The 14,840-nt window shown below is 44.7% G+C and overlaps 1 protein-coding gene across 1 annotated transcript in view; it reads right to left on the bottom strand.

The window, feature by feature from the left end:
* The window catches only part of LOC137380447 (elongation factor 2b-like), a 37,508-nt gene extending 26,750 nt beyond the window's left edge, over positions 1-10,758 (bottom strand). The window contains exons 1-2 of the mRNA XM_068052771.1: positions 10,732-10,758; positions 10,323-10,579 (exon numbers count right to left, since the gene is read on the bottom strand). Of these exons, the coding sequence (XP_067908872.1) occupies positions 10,323-10,579; positions 10,732-10,758 (284 nt within the window). The remainder of the gene's footprint in view (positions 1-10,322; positions 10,580-10,731) is intronic.
* Positions 10,759-14,840: the final 4,082 nt, after the last annotated feature.

Here is a 14,840-nt window from a genome sequence, read left to right as displayed (position 1 = left end):
CCTGAAGCTTGCATAAATTGCTGCAATGGCAAGATCATTTAAGCACCCTGGGTAAACAGCTGTTTATTTTCAGTTGCTTGTTCCTTACACTAAGCATATAATTGTTGCCGAGGTAGCTCATGGCAAAACCACTTTGACTAACACCTTGGTGTGCAAAGCAGGAATAGGAAGAAGCACTTTTTTAAAAAAACGTAGTGGGTGGTAATGACCTGGAACTTGTGTGGAAGTGAGCAGAAAGGCATGGCACTATGCTTAATGGGAAATTTAGCCAAGTTAGGAATAATAGGAGCAGTTTGCTGAGCTTTGCTAGTATCACTTAATTGTTAAGAAACAGCCATAGCAGAATGCAGCTAATCTAACCCACAACCATCAGTCACAAGGTATCAGCAGAACCATGACAGATTGGGGAGTGAGACCAGAATGTTCGTTGCTGACTCCCTTGCTTCTGCTTTTTTATGACTCCTCTGCTCCTGCTTTTTATCTTGCCTGTGTAAAACAATATTTTATTAGTAACAAGTATGTATTGAGAATAGAGTGTATTGTTAACCTCAGTAACAGATGTACTGCACGTCACCACGTGGGTGAAGTTGAATTGTACCACACTGATTGGTTAAACAAGGAGGTGTAGTATGAATCTTAATGTATAAACAGTAGTACGTGTATCCCAAACAAGCAGTCACTTACTCTGGTGGACCAGACAGACTCCGGTGGAGTCAGTGCCGCTGTATCAGAATAGTTCCGCCGGCTAATGTGCAAATAAAGTAATTGTTTTTACCTACACATCCGACTCGGTATATTTACTGAACCAGACTGAAGACAAAAAGAACTCAGATTAACACTTGTTGCTCACAAGGGTGGTGGAAGCGGAGACAATGACTTCAAGAGGAAGTCACCTGAAAGAAAGAGACTTGCAAGGCTATGGGGATCGAGCCAGTGAGTGGGACTGACTGCATAGCTCTGTGGAGAGCTGGCATGCACTCGATGGGCCGAATGGCCTACTTTTGTACCATAAACGACTATATTAAAAGAACAAATTGCAGGAAGGGCTAAACGGCCCGTATCTATGCTGTAATATCCCATGATTCAAAATTTGTTGAGAAGTCATTTATTCTTAGACTCTCAGACGGTTGTGAATCTTTGCAATTCTCTACCCCAGAGGACTGTGGCAGCTCAGTCACTGAGTATGTTTACAGCAGAGATTGACAGATTTCTAAATACCAATGACATAAGGAGATAGTGTGGGAAAAAGGAATTGAAGTGGATGATCAGCCATGATCATATTGAATGGCAGGGCAGGCTCGATGGGCTGAATGGCATCCTCCTGCTCCTATGTTCTTCATTTCTTCTCTTCCACAGATTATCGGTCTCCCCTATAATAAATGCCCATAATCGGGGTGTACAGCTGCCACAGAAACACTTACGTAGACTTAATGCATCTGATCTAGTCCTGATCAAAGGTCACAGACCAGAAATGTTAACTCTGTTTCTCTCTCCACAGTTGCTGCCAGACCTGAATATTTGCTGCACCGTTTATCAAAAAACAGTCCTGCATTAAGACCTGATAAATTTTGATGCTCCAATTCTGTCATTCCCTCCAGCCTTACAACCCAATGCCTGCCTCCCGTTCATCCCGCTCTCCCTCCCTTTACCTCGCCATTGGCCGCCAGCCATCTAGGTTTATGCTCTGGTATTCCCTCCCTAAACCCTACTGCCTCGCCACCACTCTCCATTCCTTTAACGCTCTTCGATCAAGCTTTTGCTCCCCCAATCTAATATCCCCTTCTATGTTGATGCCTATTTCTGTCTGATCATAGAGTTATACAGCACAGAAACAGGCACTTCAGCCCATCGTGTCTGTGCCGACTATCAAGCACCTAACTATTTTGATCTCATTTTCCAGCACTTGGCCCGTAGCCTTGTATGCTATGGCGTTTCAAGTGCTCATCTAAATACTTCTTAAATGTTGAGGTTCCTGCCTCTACCACCCTTTCAGGCAGTGCGTTCCAGATTCCAACCACCCTTTGAGTGAATTTTTTTTTTTACCTCAAATCCCCTGACCCCTCCACCAAGGGAAAAAGTTTCATCCTATCTAACTTATCATAATTTTGTATACCTCAATCCTGTCCCCCCTCAGCCTTCTCTGCTCTAACGAAAACAACCCTAACCTTTTCAGTCTCTCTTCATAGCTGAAATGCTCCAGCCCAGGCAACATCCTGGTGAATCTCCTCTGCACCCTCTCCACTGCAATCACATCCTTCCTATAGTGTGGCGACCAGAACTGTACACAGTACTCCAGCTGTGGCCTAGTGTTTTATACAGCTCCATCATAACCTCTCTGCTCTTATATTCTATGCCTTGGCTAATAAAGGCAATATCCCATATGCCTTCCTAACCACCTGATCTACCTGTGCTGCTGCCTTCAGTGATCTATGGACAAGTACACCAAAGGTCCCTCTGAACTTCCTAGGGTCCTACCATCCATTGTATATTTCCTTGCCTTGTTAGTCCTCCCAAAATGCACTACCTCACACTTCTCAGAATTAAATTCCATTTGCCACTGCTCTGCCCATCTATATCATCCTGTAATCTAAGGCTTTCCTCCTCACTATTTACGACACCAATTTTTGTGTCATCTGCGGACTTAATTTTTTTGGACCCTCCTCTCTCCCGCTCCTTTAGGTGCTGCTGTCTGTCTCCAGCTCCTGCTGTCTCCTGTTTTTTCCAGGCGCTGCTGTCTGTCTCCAGTTCATCCGGTTCATGTTCTATAAAGATGTTTTTCTACACTAAAGATGCTACATAAAAAACAAAATATTATTGTCACTGTTACTCAAGACAAAGCCCCCAATCAAAATATATAATTGATTACGGAGGGAGCAATGCACTGTCAAATCAGTCCCACCACGCCACAGATTGCCTAACATATCACTTTAAACTTTCCAAATTAAAGAAAACTACAGCCAAATTGACCATCTATTAACCCCCCAAATGAGGCTAACCAAACCAGGTGTCTTTAGATCAACAAATTAACTATTTAATTAGAAAAACCAAATTATTGAACACTACCAAGATATAAACAACATTTAAAATAGAAAAAATTTGTGTCCTTGCAGATTTATGCTCCTGCCGAAGTGAAATCTTCCAATGTGGAACAGTCTAAGGTTGCTTGAAGTCCTCACAGCCGTCCGATGAGGGAAAAAAAAAGGTTCAACAGTAGGATAGTCAGTAGTCTAGCTCCAGTTGAAGTGAAGCTCCTCTTCTTCCAGCGATTAATTCAGCAATTACAGATCAGTAGTTAAAATAATTGGTTATTTTCTTTGAAGAAATTTACCTGGCTTGACATCAGAATTGAGGGGATAATAAATAGGGTTTAAATAAACCAAGGGAGATCGGTTTCCTTCAGTATATGTTGGCAAAACAGCTGTCTGTCAACTGTGTCTGTTAGAACAGTCTGTCTTAAAATAAAAAGCCAGTTCAAACAGTTAATCGCAACATTGTATATCCAGTCTTTGGTCTCTGAATGGCTGTTGCCAGGTAACGAGGATGCATTCTTTGAAGCTGGTTGGTTCCCTCTCGGTATGGTTGTATCCTACAGCAACCAGAATGCACTTTCTGGAACTCCTGAGGCTTGCTGGTTCTTAAAGCAGTACCGATTTTTTTTTTTTTTTAAAAAAAAACAGTCTTAAAGGCACACCGCATACTTCCCGGAAAAGAAACAAACTACAGGATAACAGTCGCACATTATTGTCTTGGCTATATAGTTAAGAATTCTATGGATTTGTGATCTCCCGTTCTGCAGTGATTGAACATTGAATCTACCAAGTTCCTTACATCTCTGTCTCATAGTTTGCTATTTTGGTACTATTCATGAGTATGTCACATTTTTATCCTTGTGCATAATAATTTATCCTTGTTTATATCAAATTTCATTTGCTATTATTCTTACACATATTGAAGTTGTCCAACTAGTGTATTTTTCAAGCTGCTGCCTAATTTGAAATCAATGTGTTTTGAGTTCATGGATCAATATAAATGAGAAATATTTGTAGTCCCAGTACCAATCCTGAGGCATCACACTCAGCAATTTCCTCCAGCACAATACAATTCCTTTTAAAAAGGACCAGCTATCTTTTCACACTTCAATGAATTTCTCATTTCCATTATTAATTGGTGAATCACCCATTACTTAGGACTTAACGAGTTTTGTGCAGAACTCAATTTGATTTTTTTGGAAAGACTCGGCACACCATGTTGCAGTGCTTTCCACAGTCCATTTTAGAAGTTAATTCAAGGTGCCAAGTCAGTCATCTGGAAAAGAACTACAGAGGAGATACCCAGCTGTTAACTAACATCCTAGGTCTGAACAAAAGGAAAGAATGCAATTTTTATTTAGGGGATGGTGAGCAACTGAAAAGAATAGGAGTTAAATTCTCTTTAGATCGCAAGACTGAAGTTCTTATGACAACACCAAAAAGGTCACAGAAATAGGTGATGCTCCAGTAGTATAAAGTCTTGGTCAGACCCTATCAAAGCACTGCATTTCAGAAAAGATATATTGGTAATGCACAAGAACGATAATAATCCATATAATTTTATCACTAATTTTCACTAAAATAGTTTGAATTTTATTAAAGCACAGCTAAACATCATTTCATTTATTTAAAATCTTAATATAGGAAGGTGCACATCACAGTTTACTCCCAAGTGACAGATAATGACCTCCCACAGAAACAACCAGAGCAAAGCTCAGATATTACTTAAAGCTTATTTTGCCACTCAAGCAAGAGTGAAGAAAATAAAATTCAATCTATAAAGTTTATTCTAAGTAACTACTTTATCACAGTGGCGCAGTGGTTAGCACTGCAGCCTCACAGCTCCAGGGACCCGGGTTCAATTCCGGGTACTGCCTGTGTGGAGTTTGCAAGTTCTCCCTGCGTCTGCGTGGGTTTTCTCCAGGTGCTCCGGTTTCCTCCCACAAGCCAAAAAGACTTGCAGGTTGATAGGTAAATTGGCCATTACAAATTGTCACTAGTATAGGTAGGTGGTAGGGAAATACAAGGACAGGTGGGGATGTTTGGTAGGAATATGGGATTAGTATAAATGGGTGGTTGATGTTCGGCACAGACTCGGTGGGCCGAAGGGCCTGTTTCAGTGCTGTATCTCTAAATAAAAACATAACTTTTACCAAATGACATCTTTCTCTGTTATTAGTTCATAGAATCATAGAATGGTTACAGCAAAGAATGAGGTCATTTGGCCCATCCGGTCTGTGCTGGCCCTCTGCAAGAACAATTTAGCTTTGACATTCCCCTGTGCAGCCCTGCAATTTCTTCCCCTTCAAGTGCTTATCCAATTCCCTTCTGAAAGGCATGTTTGAATCTGCCTCCACCACCCTCTTAGGCAGTGCATATCAGATTGTAACCACTCGCTGTGTAAAAAAGTTTTTCCTCATGTCACCTTTGATTCCTTTACCAATCAACTGTGCGTTCTGGTTCTTGACCCTTCCACCAATGGAAACAGCCTCTCTCTATTTACTTCTGTTTAGGTCCAGGCCCTCCTGCTTTGGGCGCTATGGCGTTGGGAAGATGAATGAGAACGGGCAGAGACTGCTTGAGTTGTGTACCCATCATAACCTCTGCATCACCAACTCGTTCTTTCACACTAAACCCTGTCACCAGGTTTCATGGAGGCACCCAAGATCGCGTCGTTGGTACCAGCTAGACCTCATTGTCACAAGGCGAGCCGCCTTAAACAGTGTTCAAATCACACGCAGCTTCCACAGTGCGGACTGCGACACCGACCACTCCCTGGTGTGCAGCAAGGTTAGACTCAGACCAAAGAAGTTGCATCACTCCAAGCAGAAGGGCCACCCGCGCATCAACATGAGCAGAATTTCTCACCCACAGCTGTTACAAAAATTTCTAAATTCACTTGCGTCAGCCCTTCAAAACACTCCCACAGGGGATGCTGAGACCAAGTGGGCCCACATCAGAGAAGTCATCTATGAATCAGCTTTGACCACCTACGGCAAAAGTGCGAGGAGAAATGCAGACTAGTTTCAACCTCATAAAGAAGAGCTGGAACCTGTCATAGCCGCTAAGCGCATTGCACTGTTGAACTACAAGAAAGCCCCCAGCGAGTTAACATCCGGAGCACTTAAAGCAGCCAGAAGCACTGCACAAAGAACAGCCAGGCGCTGCGCAAACGACTACTGGCAACACCAATGCAGTCATATTCAGCTGGCCTCTGACACCGGAAACATCAGAGGAATGTATGATGGCATGAAGAGAGCTCTTGGGCCAACCATCAAGAAGATTGCCCCCCTCAAATCTAAAATCGGGGACATAATCACTGACCAACGCAAACAAATGGACTGCTGGGTTGAGCACTACCTAGAACTGTACTCCAGGGAGAATGTTGTCACTGAGACTGCCCTCAATGCAGCCCAGTCTCTACCAGTCATGGATGAGCTGGACATACAGCCAACCAAATCGGAACTCAGTGATGCCACTGATTTTCTAGCCAGCGGAAAAGCCCCTGGGAAGGACAGCATTACCCCTGAAATAATCAAGAGTGCCAAGCCTGCTATACTTTCAGCATTACATGAACTGCTATGCCTGTGCTGGGACGAGGGAGCAGTACCTCAGGACATGCACGATGCCAATATCATCACCCTCTATAAAAACAAAGGTGACCGAGGTGACTGCAACAACTACCGTGGAATCTCCCTACTCAGCATAGTGGTGAAAGTCTTTGCTCGAGTCGCTCTGAACAGGCTCCAGAAGCTGGCCGAGCGCATCAACCCTGAGGCACAGTGTGGCTTTCATGCAGAGAGATCGACCGTTGACATGCTGTTCTCCCTTCATCAGATACAGGAGAAATGCCACGAACAGATGCCCCTCTACATTGCTTTCATTGATCTCACCAAAGCCTTTGACCTCGTCAGCAGACGTGGTCTCTTCAGACTACTAGAAAAGATTGGATGTCCACCAAAGCTACTAAGTATCAGCACCTCATTCCATGACAATATGAAAGGCACAATTCAACATGGCGGCAGCTCATCAGACCCCTTTCCTATCCTGAGTGGCGTGAAACAGGGCCGTGTTCTCGCACCCACACTTTTTGGGATTTTCTTCCCCCTGCTGCTTTCATATGCATTCAAGTCTTCTGAAGAAGGAATTTTCCTCCACACAAGATCAGGTGGCAGGTTGTTCAACCTTGCCCATCTAAGAGCGAAGTCCAAAGTACAGAAAGTTCTCATCAGGGAACTCCTCTTTGCTGACTATGCTGCTTTAACATCTCACACTGAAGAGTGTCTGCAGAGTCTCATCGACAGGTTTGCGGCTGCCTGCAATGAATTTGGCCTAACCATCAGCCTCAAGAAAACGATCATAGGGCAGGATGTCAGAAATGCTCCATCCATCAATATTGGCGACCACGCTCTGGAAGTGGTTCAAGAGTTCACCTAACTAGGCTCAACTATCACCAGTAACCTATCTCCAGATACAGAAAACAACAAGCGCATGGGAAAGGCTTCCACTGCTATGTCCAGACAGGCCAAGAGAGTGTGGGAAAATGGTGCACTGACACGGAACACAAAGGTCCGAGTGTATCAAGCCTGTGTCCTCAGTACCTTGCTCTATGGCAGCGAGGCCTGGACAACGTATGTCAGCCAAGAGCGACGTCTCAATTCATTCCATCTTCGCTGCCTCCGGAGAATCCTTGTCATCAGGTGACAGGACCATATCTCCAACACAGAAGTCCTCGAGGCGGCCAACATCCCCAGCTTATACACACTACTGAGTCAGCGGCGCTTGAGATGGCTTGGCCATGTGAGCCGCATGGAAGATGGCAGGATCCCCAAAGATGCATTGTATAGCGAGCTCGTCACTGGTATCAGACCCACCGGCCGTCCATGTCTCCGCTTTAAAGACGTCTGCAAACGCGACATGAAGTCCTGTAACATTGATCACAAGTCGTGGGAGTCAGTTGCCAACGATCGGCAGAGCTGGTGGGCAGTCATTAAGGCAGGGCCAAAGTGTGGCGAGTCGAAGAGACTTAGCAGTTGGCAGGAAAAAAGACAAAAGCGCAAGGGGAGAGCCAACTGTGTAACAGCCCCGACAATCAAATTTTTCTGCAGCACCTGTGGAAGAGCCTGTCACTCTAGAATTGGCCTTTGTAGCCACTCCAGGCTCTGCTCCACAAGCCGCTGACCACCTCCCGAGACAAGGAGGCCAAAGAAAAAAAGAAGACCTCTTCATTTAATCTTAACTTCCCTAGTAAACCAAAGATGGATGTTTCTCAAGTTTTTGTGTATTAATGGAATGTATTTTTTAAAGAACATTTTGAATCATTTAACTGTTTTCCACTGTTTTTTACTGCCATACCTTTCAGTCTATTTACCCAATCAACCGTAACCAGCCCTTCCCCTCGTATATATGTAATTAGCTTTGTTTATTATTTTGGGCTCATATGTAGTTCTCAAACTTAACATGGAATTCAATTGCATTATAAAGTCATTATATAGAGTGATTGTGGCAGAGGAGGAGGCCATTTGGCCCATCGAATCCATGCCGGTATTATGATCATTTTTTCCAGAGGATCTTTTACTATGAGATTACTAATTAACCCTGCCTCATTACACAATTCCAGATCTAAAATAGCTTTGTTCCTAGTTGGTTCCACAACATAATAACATAAAAGCAAAATACTGCAGTTGCTGGAAATCTGAAATAAAAACAAGAAATGCTGGAAATACTCAGCAGCTCTGGCAGCATTGGTGGAGAGAGAAGCAGAGTTAACATTTCAGGTCAGTGACCCTTCATCAGAACTGGCAAATGTTAGAAATGTAATAGGTTTTAAGCAAATAAAGTGGGGATGGGGCAAGAGGTAACAAAAGGCAAGGTGTTGATAAGACAGAGGGTCACAGAGATTAACTGACCAGAAGGTCATGGAGCAAAGGCAAATTGTATGTTAATGGTGTGCTGAAAGACAAAGCGTTGGTGCAGAGAGGGTGTTCATTGACAGAAAAATGAACAGCCCTGGACCAAAGCATAAACATAAAAAGGTGGGTAGGCAAATGGTTAAAAAAAATGTAACAAATTAAAACAAATAAAAAAATAAAAAGGGGGCCCCCATCATGCTCTGAAATGATTGAACTCAATGTTCAGTCCGGCAGGCTGTAGTGTGCCTAATCAGCAAGTGAGATGCTGTTTCTCGAGATTGTGTTGACGTTCACTGGAACACTGCAGCAAGCCCAGGACAGATATGTGGGCATGAGAGCAAGGGGCAGGGGCGGTGTTGAAATGGCAAGCAACCAGAAGCTCAGAGTCCTGCTTTCAGACTGAGTGGAGATGTTCCACAAAGCGTTTGGTCTCCCCAATGTAGAGGAGACCACATTGTGAGCAGCAAATACATTATGCTAAATTGAAAGTACAATTAAGTCACTGCTTCACCTGAACGCAGAATCAGCATCTCATTTATTGATTAGGCCCACTACAGCCTGCCAGACTGAACATTGAGTTCAATTATTTCACAGCATGACAGACCCCCCCCCCTTTTTATTTTTAGTTACTTTTTCTTGTTTATTTTATTTTAGTTTGTTTCATCATTTTTTTTACCATGTGCCTACCCACAGTTTTTTTTCAGATTTGTGCTTTGGGCCAGGGCTGTTCATTTTTCTGTCAATGAATACCCTCTCTGCACTAACACTTTGTCTTTCAGCACACTATTAACATACCATTTGCCTTTACTCAATAACCTTCTGGTCAGTTATTCTGTGACACTCTCCTATAAACATCTTGCTTTTTGTTATCTCTTGCCCAGCCCCCACTTTTCTAACATTTGCCAGTTCTGATGAAGTGTCACTGACCTGAAACGTTAACTCTTCTCTTCGCTCCATAGATGCTGCCAGACCTGCCGAGTGTTTCCAGCATTTGTTTTTATTGCAGGTTTTTAAATTGGGAGGAACTAAAGTGAAGTGCATTTCAACCGCCAAATATAAGCCGTACTGTAAAAAAAAAATCCCACAACGATATGTAGGTGAGTAACACGTGTTAGGAAACAGAAGGGGATCTGAGGATCTTTTTAAGCCTCCTTAAAACCCCTAACTGTACCTCCTAAGACTGACCATTTAAGAAAAACCGTTCGAAGCAATTCGCGCCACGACAGCTTGAGGCCTATATCGATTACTTACATTTCCACCACCTGTTTTTACAATCTAATTACATTCATTAATTCCTATTTAGTAAACAGAAAATTCAGATGTGATGGCAGATGAGACGCAACTCTATTTCTCCTCGATGTGATCACCACTAAACACTCACCATATTTGCTGATGCCGGTGGATTAACTTCTCAGACGAATAGCAACGGCGGCTCGATGAATGAAGGAGCAACGTCCGGACCGACATATATACGCACGCACGCACGTTGACGCTCCGCGTTGCCCCAAGCTCGCGCACGATGACGCTCCGCGTTGCCCCCAGCTCGCGCACGTTCGTGCTCCGCGTTGCCTCGTGGCCGCGCACGGAGCTACCGCTCGGTTTGGACTGTGTTCGGTTTACACCGACTCCCTTTTTAAACTGTTGATTATAATTGCCAGGTTATCTGCGCTGCCGATTGCAAATAATTCCTCTTTAAGAACATTCAGTCTACCTCCACATAATTGATTCTTGGAATACTCCTTGCTGTATCAGATGTTACAAAATATTTTTAGTCTCCCATCGACGTTTACAGCACAGAAGACGATTTGACCTTTCATGTCTGCTGTCAATTGGGATATCTATCATCAATAGAAAAATTTTAAAGAGGCAAAAACAATATTGAGCTATCAAGTGTCTAAGTTTCTGCTGTGGTTCAGTTGGCGGCGCTCACCTGAGTCAAAAGGACCAAAACAATAAGAGATTAAGATAAAGAAGAAAAAATGTGCTTCTCACAGATGGTGGCTAACACAACTGAGAACCAGCCTGAATATAAAAGGTTCCGAGGGGACGTGTCAAGTAAATAAGAGAATCAAAGAGAGTATGGAAAAAGACTGGCAGCTAACATAAAAGAGAATCCAAAAGTCTTCTATAGACAAAGAAATAATAAAAAGGTGATAAGAGGAGTGGGTCCGATTAGGGACCTAAAAGGGGATTTATGCGTGGAGACAGGGGGCATGGCTGAAGTATGACATGTATAATTTGTCTTAACCAAGGAAGAAGAATATTTGTCAGTTCCGAAGAAGGGTCACTGACCCGAAACGTTAACTCTGCTTCTCTTTCCACAGATGCTGCCAGACCTGCTGAGTGAATCCAGCATTTCTTGTTTTTGTTTCAGATTTCCAGCATCCGCAGTATTTTGCTTTTATTGAAGAAGATGCTGTGCAGGTCATGATGAAAGAGGATGTAATTCAGACACTTGAAGGGTTTAAAATTGATAAGGAGGAGGTATTGGATAGGCTAGCTGTACTTCAAGTTGATAAAGCACCAGAACTGGATGAGATACATCCGAGGATAAGAGGGAAGTGAGAGTAGAAATTGCAGAGTCACTGGCCATAATTTTCTTGTCTTGCTTAGACTCGGGTGATGCCAAAAGACTGGAGAATTGCAAAGGTTACACCCTTGTTCAAAAAAGGGTGTAAAGATAAGTTCAGCAACTACAGGCCAATCAGTTTAACCTCTGTGGTGGGGAAGCTTCTTGAAATAAAATTAATAGTCACTTGGGCAAATGCGGGTTAATTAAGGAAAGGTGGCATGGATTTGTTAAGGACAAATCGTGTTGAATGAACTTGCTGGAGATTTTTTGATGAGGTAACAAAGAGGGTTTATTTATTTATTTATTTAGAGATACAGCACTGAAACAGGCCCTTTGGCCCACCGAGTCTGTGCCGACCAACAACCACCCATTTATACTAATCCTACATTAATCCCATATTCTCTACCACATCCCCACCATTCTCCTACCACTTACCTACACTAATTTACCTATCAACCTGCAAGTCTTTTGGAGATGGGAGGAAACCAGAGCACCTGGCGGAAACCCACGCAGACACAGGGAGAACTTGCAAACTCCGCACAGGCAGTACCCAGAACTGAACCCGGGTCGCTGGAGCGGTGAGGCTGCGTTGCTAACCACTGCGCCACTGTGCCGCCCAATGAGGGTTGTGCATTGATGAGGGTTGATGTGGTGTACATGCACTTCCAAAAGGCATTTGATAAATTGCCACACAATAGACTTGTGAGTAAAGTTATAGCTCATGGGATAAAAGGGACAGTAGCAACATGGATACAAAATTGGCAGAGTGATAGGAAACCCATGGCCCTCCTGCCTTGGGCGCTATGGCATTGGAAGGATGAATGAGAATGGACAGAGACTGCTTGAGTTGTGTACCTATCATAACCTCTGCATCACCAACTCGTTCTTTCACACTAAACCCTGTCACCAGGTTTCTTGGAGTCACCCAAGATCACGTCGTTGGCACCAGCTGGACCTCATTGTCACAAGGCGAGCCTCTTTAAACAGTGTTCAGATCACACGCAGCTTCCACAGTGCGGACTGCGATACCGACCAGTCCTTGGTGTGCAGCAAGGTTAGACTCAAACCAAATAAGCTGCATCACTCCAAGCAGAAGGGCCGCCCGCGCATCAACACTAGTAGAATTTCTCATCCACAGCTGTTACGTAAGTTTCTAAATTCACTTGAAAAAGCCCTTCAAAACACTCCCAAAGGGGATGCAGAGACTAAGTGGGCCCACATCAGAGACGCCATCTATGACTCAGCAATGACCACCTATGGAAAACGTGTGAAGCGGAATGCAGACTGGTTTCAATCTCACATTGAAGAGCTGGAACCTATCATAGCCACTAAGCACATTGCACTGCTGAACTACAAGAAAGCCCCCAGCGAGTTAACATCCGTAGCACTTAAAGCAGCCAGAAGTGCTGCACAAAGAACAGCCAGGCGCTGCGCAAATGACTGCTGGCAACACCTATGCAGTCATATTCAGCTGGCCTCTGACACCGGAAATATCAGAGGAATGTATGATGGCATTAAGAGAGCTTTTGGGCCAACCATCAAGAAGATTGCCCCCCTCAAATCTAAATCAGGGGACACAATCACTGACCAATGCAAGCAAATGGTCCGCTGGGTGGAACACTACCTAGAACTGTACGCCACGGAAAATGTTGTCACTGAGACTGCCCTCAATGCAGCCCAGTCTCTGCCAGTCATGGATGAGCTGGCCGTACAGCCAACAAAATCGGAACTCAGTGATGCCATTGATTCTCTAGCCAGCGGAAAAGCCCCTGGGGAGGACGGCATTACCCCTGAAATCATCAAGAGTGCCAAGCCTGCTATACTTTCAGCACTGTACGAACTGCTTTGCCTGTGCTGGGACAAGGGAGCAGTACCACAGGACATGCGCAATGCCAATATCATCACCCTCTACAAGAACAAGGGTGACCGCGGTGACTGCAACAACTACCGTGGAATCTCCCTGCTCAGCCTTATGGGGAAAGTCTTCACTCGAGTCGCTTTAAACAGGCTCTAGAAGCTGGCTGAGCGTGTCAACCCTGAGGCACAGTGTGGCTTTCGAGCAGAGAGATCAACCATTGACATGCTGTTCTCCCTTCGCCAGCTACAGGAGAAATGCCGTGAACAACAGAAGCCCCTCTACGTTGCTTTCATTGAGCTCACCAAAGCCTTTGACCTCGTCAGCCGACGTGGTCTCTTCAGACTACTAGAAAAGATTGGATGCCCACCAAAGCTACTAAGTATCATCACCTCATTCCATGACAATATGAAAGGCACAATTCAGCATAGGGGCGCCTGATCAGACCCCTTTCCTATCCTGAGTGGCGTGAAACAGGGCTGTGTTCTCGCACCTACACTGTTTGGGATCTTCTTCTCCCTGTTGCTCTCACATGCGTTCAAGTCTTCAGAAGAAGGAATTTTTCTCCACACAAGATCAGGTGGCAGGTTGTTCAACCTTGCCTGTCTAAGAGCGAAGACCAAAGTACGGAAAGTCCTCATCAGGGAACTCCTCTTTGCTGACGATGCTGCATTAACATCTCACACTGAAGAGTGTCTGCAGAGACTCATCGACAGGATTGCGGCTGCCTGCAACGAATTTGGCCTAACCATCAGCCTCAAGAAAATGAACATCATGGGACAGGACATCAGAAATGCTCCATCCACCAATATCGGCGACTACGCTCTGGAAGTGGTTCAAGTGCTCAACTATCACCAGTAACCTGTCTCTCGATGCAGAATTCAACAAGCGCATGGGAAAGGCTTCCTCTGCTATGTCCAGACTGGCCAAGAGAGTGTGGGAAAATGGTGCACTGACACAGAACACAAAAGTCCAAGTGTATCAAGCCTGTGTCCTCAGTACCTTGCTCTACGGCAGCGAGGCCTGGACAACGTATGTCAGCCAAGAGCGACGTCTCAATTCATTCCATCTTCGCTGCCTTCGGAGAATCCTTGGCATCAGGTGGCAGGACCGTATCTCCAACACAGAAGTCCTCGAGGCGGCCAACATCCCCAGCATATACACCCTAGTAAGCCAGCGGCCCCTGAGGTGACTTGGCCATGTGAGCCGCATGGAAGATGGCAGGATCCCCAAGGACACATTGTACATTGAGCTCGTCACTGGTATCAGACCCACCGGCCGTCCATGTCTCCACTTTAAAGATGTCTGCAAACGCGACATGAAGTCCTGTGACATTGATCACAAGTTGTGGGAGTCAGTTGCCAGCGATCGCCAGAGTTGGTGGGCAACCATAAAGGCAGGGCTAAAGCGTGGCGAGTCGAAGAGACTTAGCAGTTGGCAGGAAAAAAGACGGAAGCGCAAGGGGAGAGCCA

This window comes from Heterodontus francisci, chromosome 1 (assembly GCF_036365525.1).
Source record: "Heterodontus francisci isolate sHetFra1 chromosome 1, sHetFra1.hap1, whole genome shotgun sequence".
Taxonomy (NCBI): Eukaryota; Metazoa; Chordata; class Chondrichthyes; order Heterodontiformes; family Heterodontidae; genus Heterodontus; species Heterodontus francisci.
This window is presented reverse-complemented; position numbering and strand designations above follow the sequence as displayed.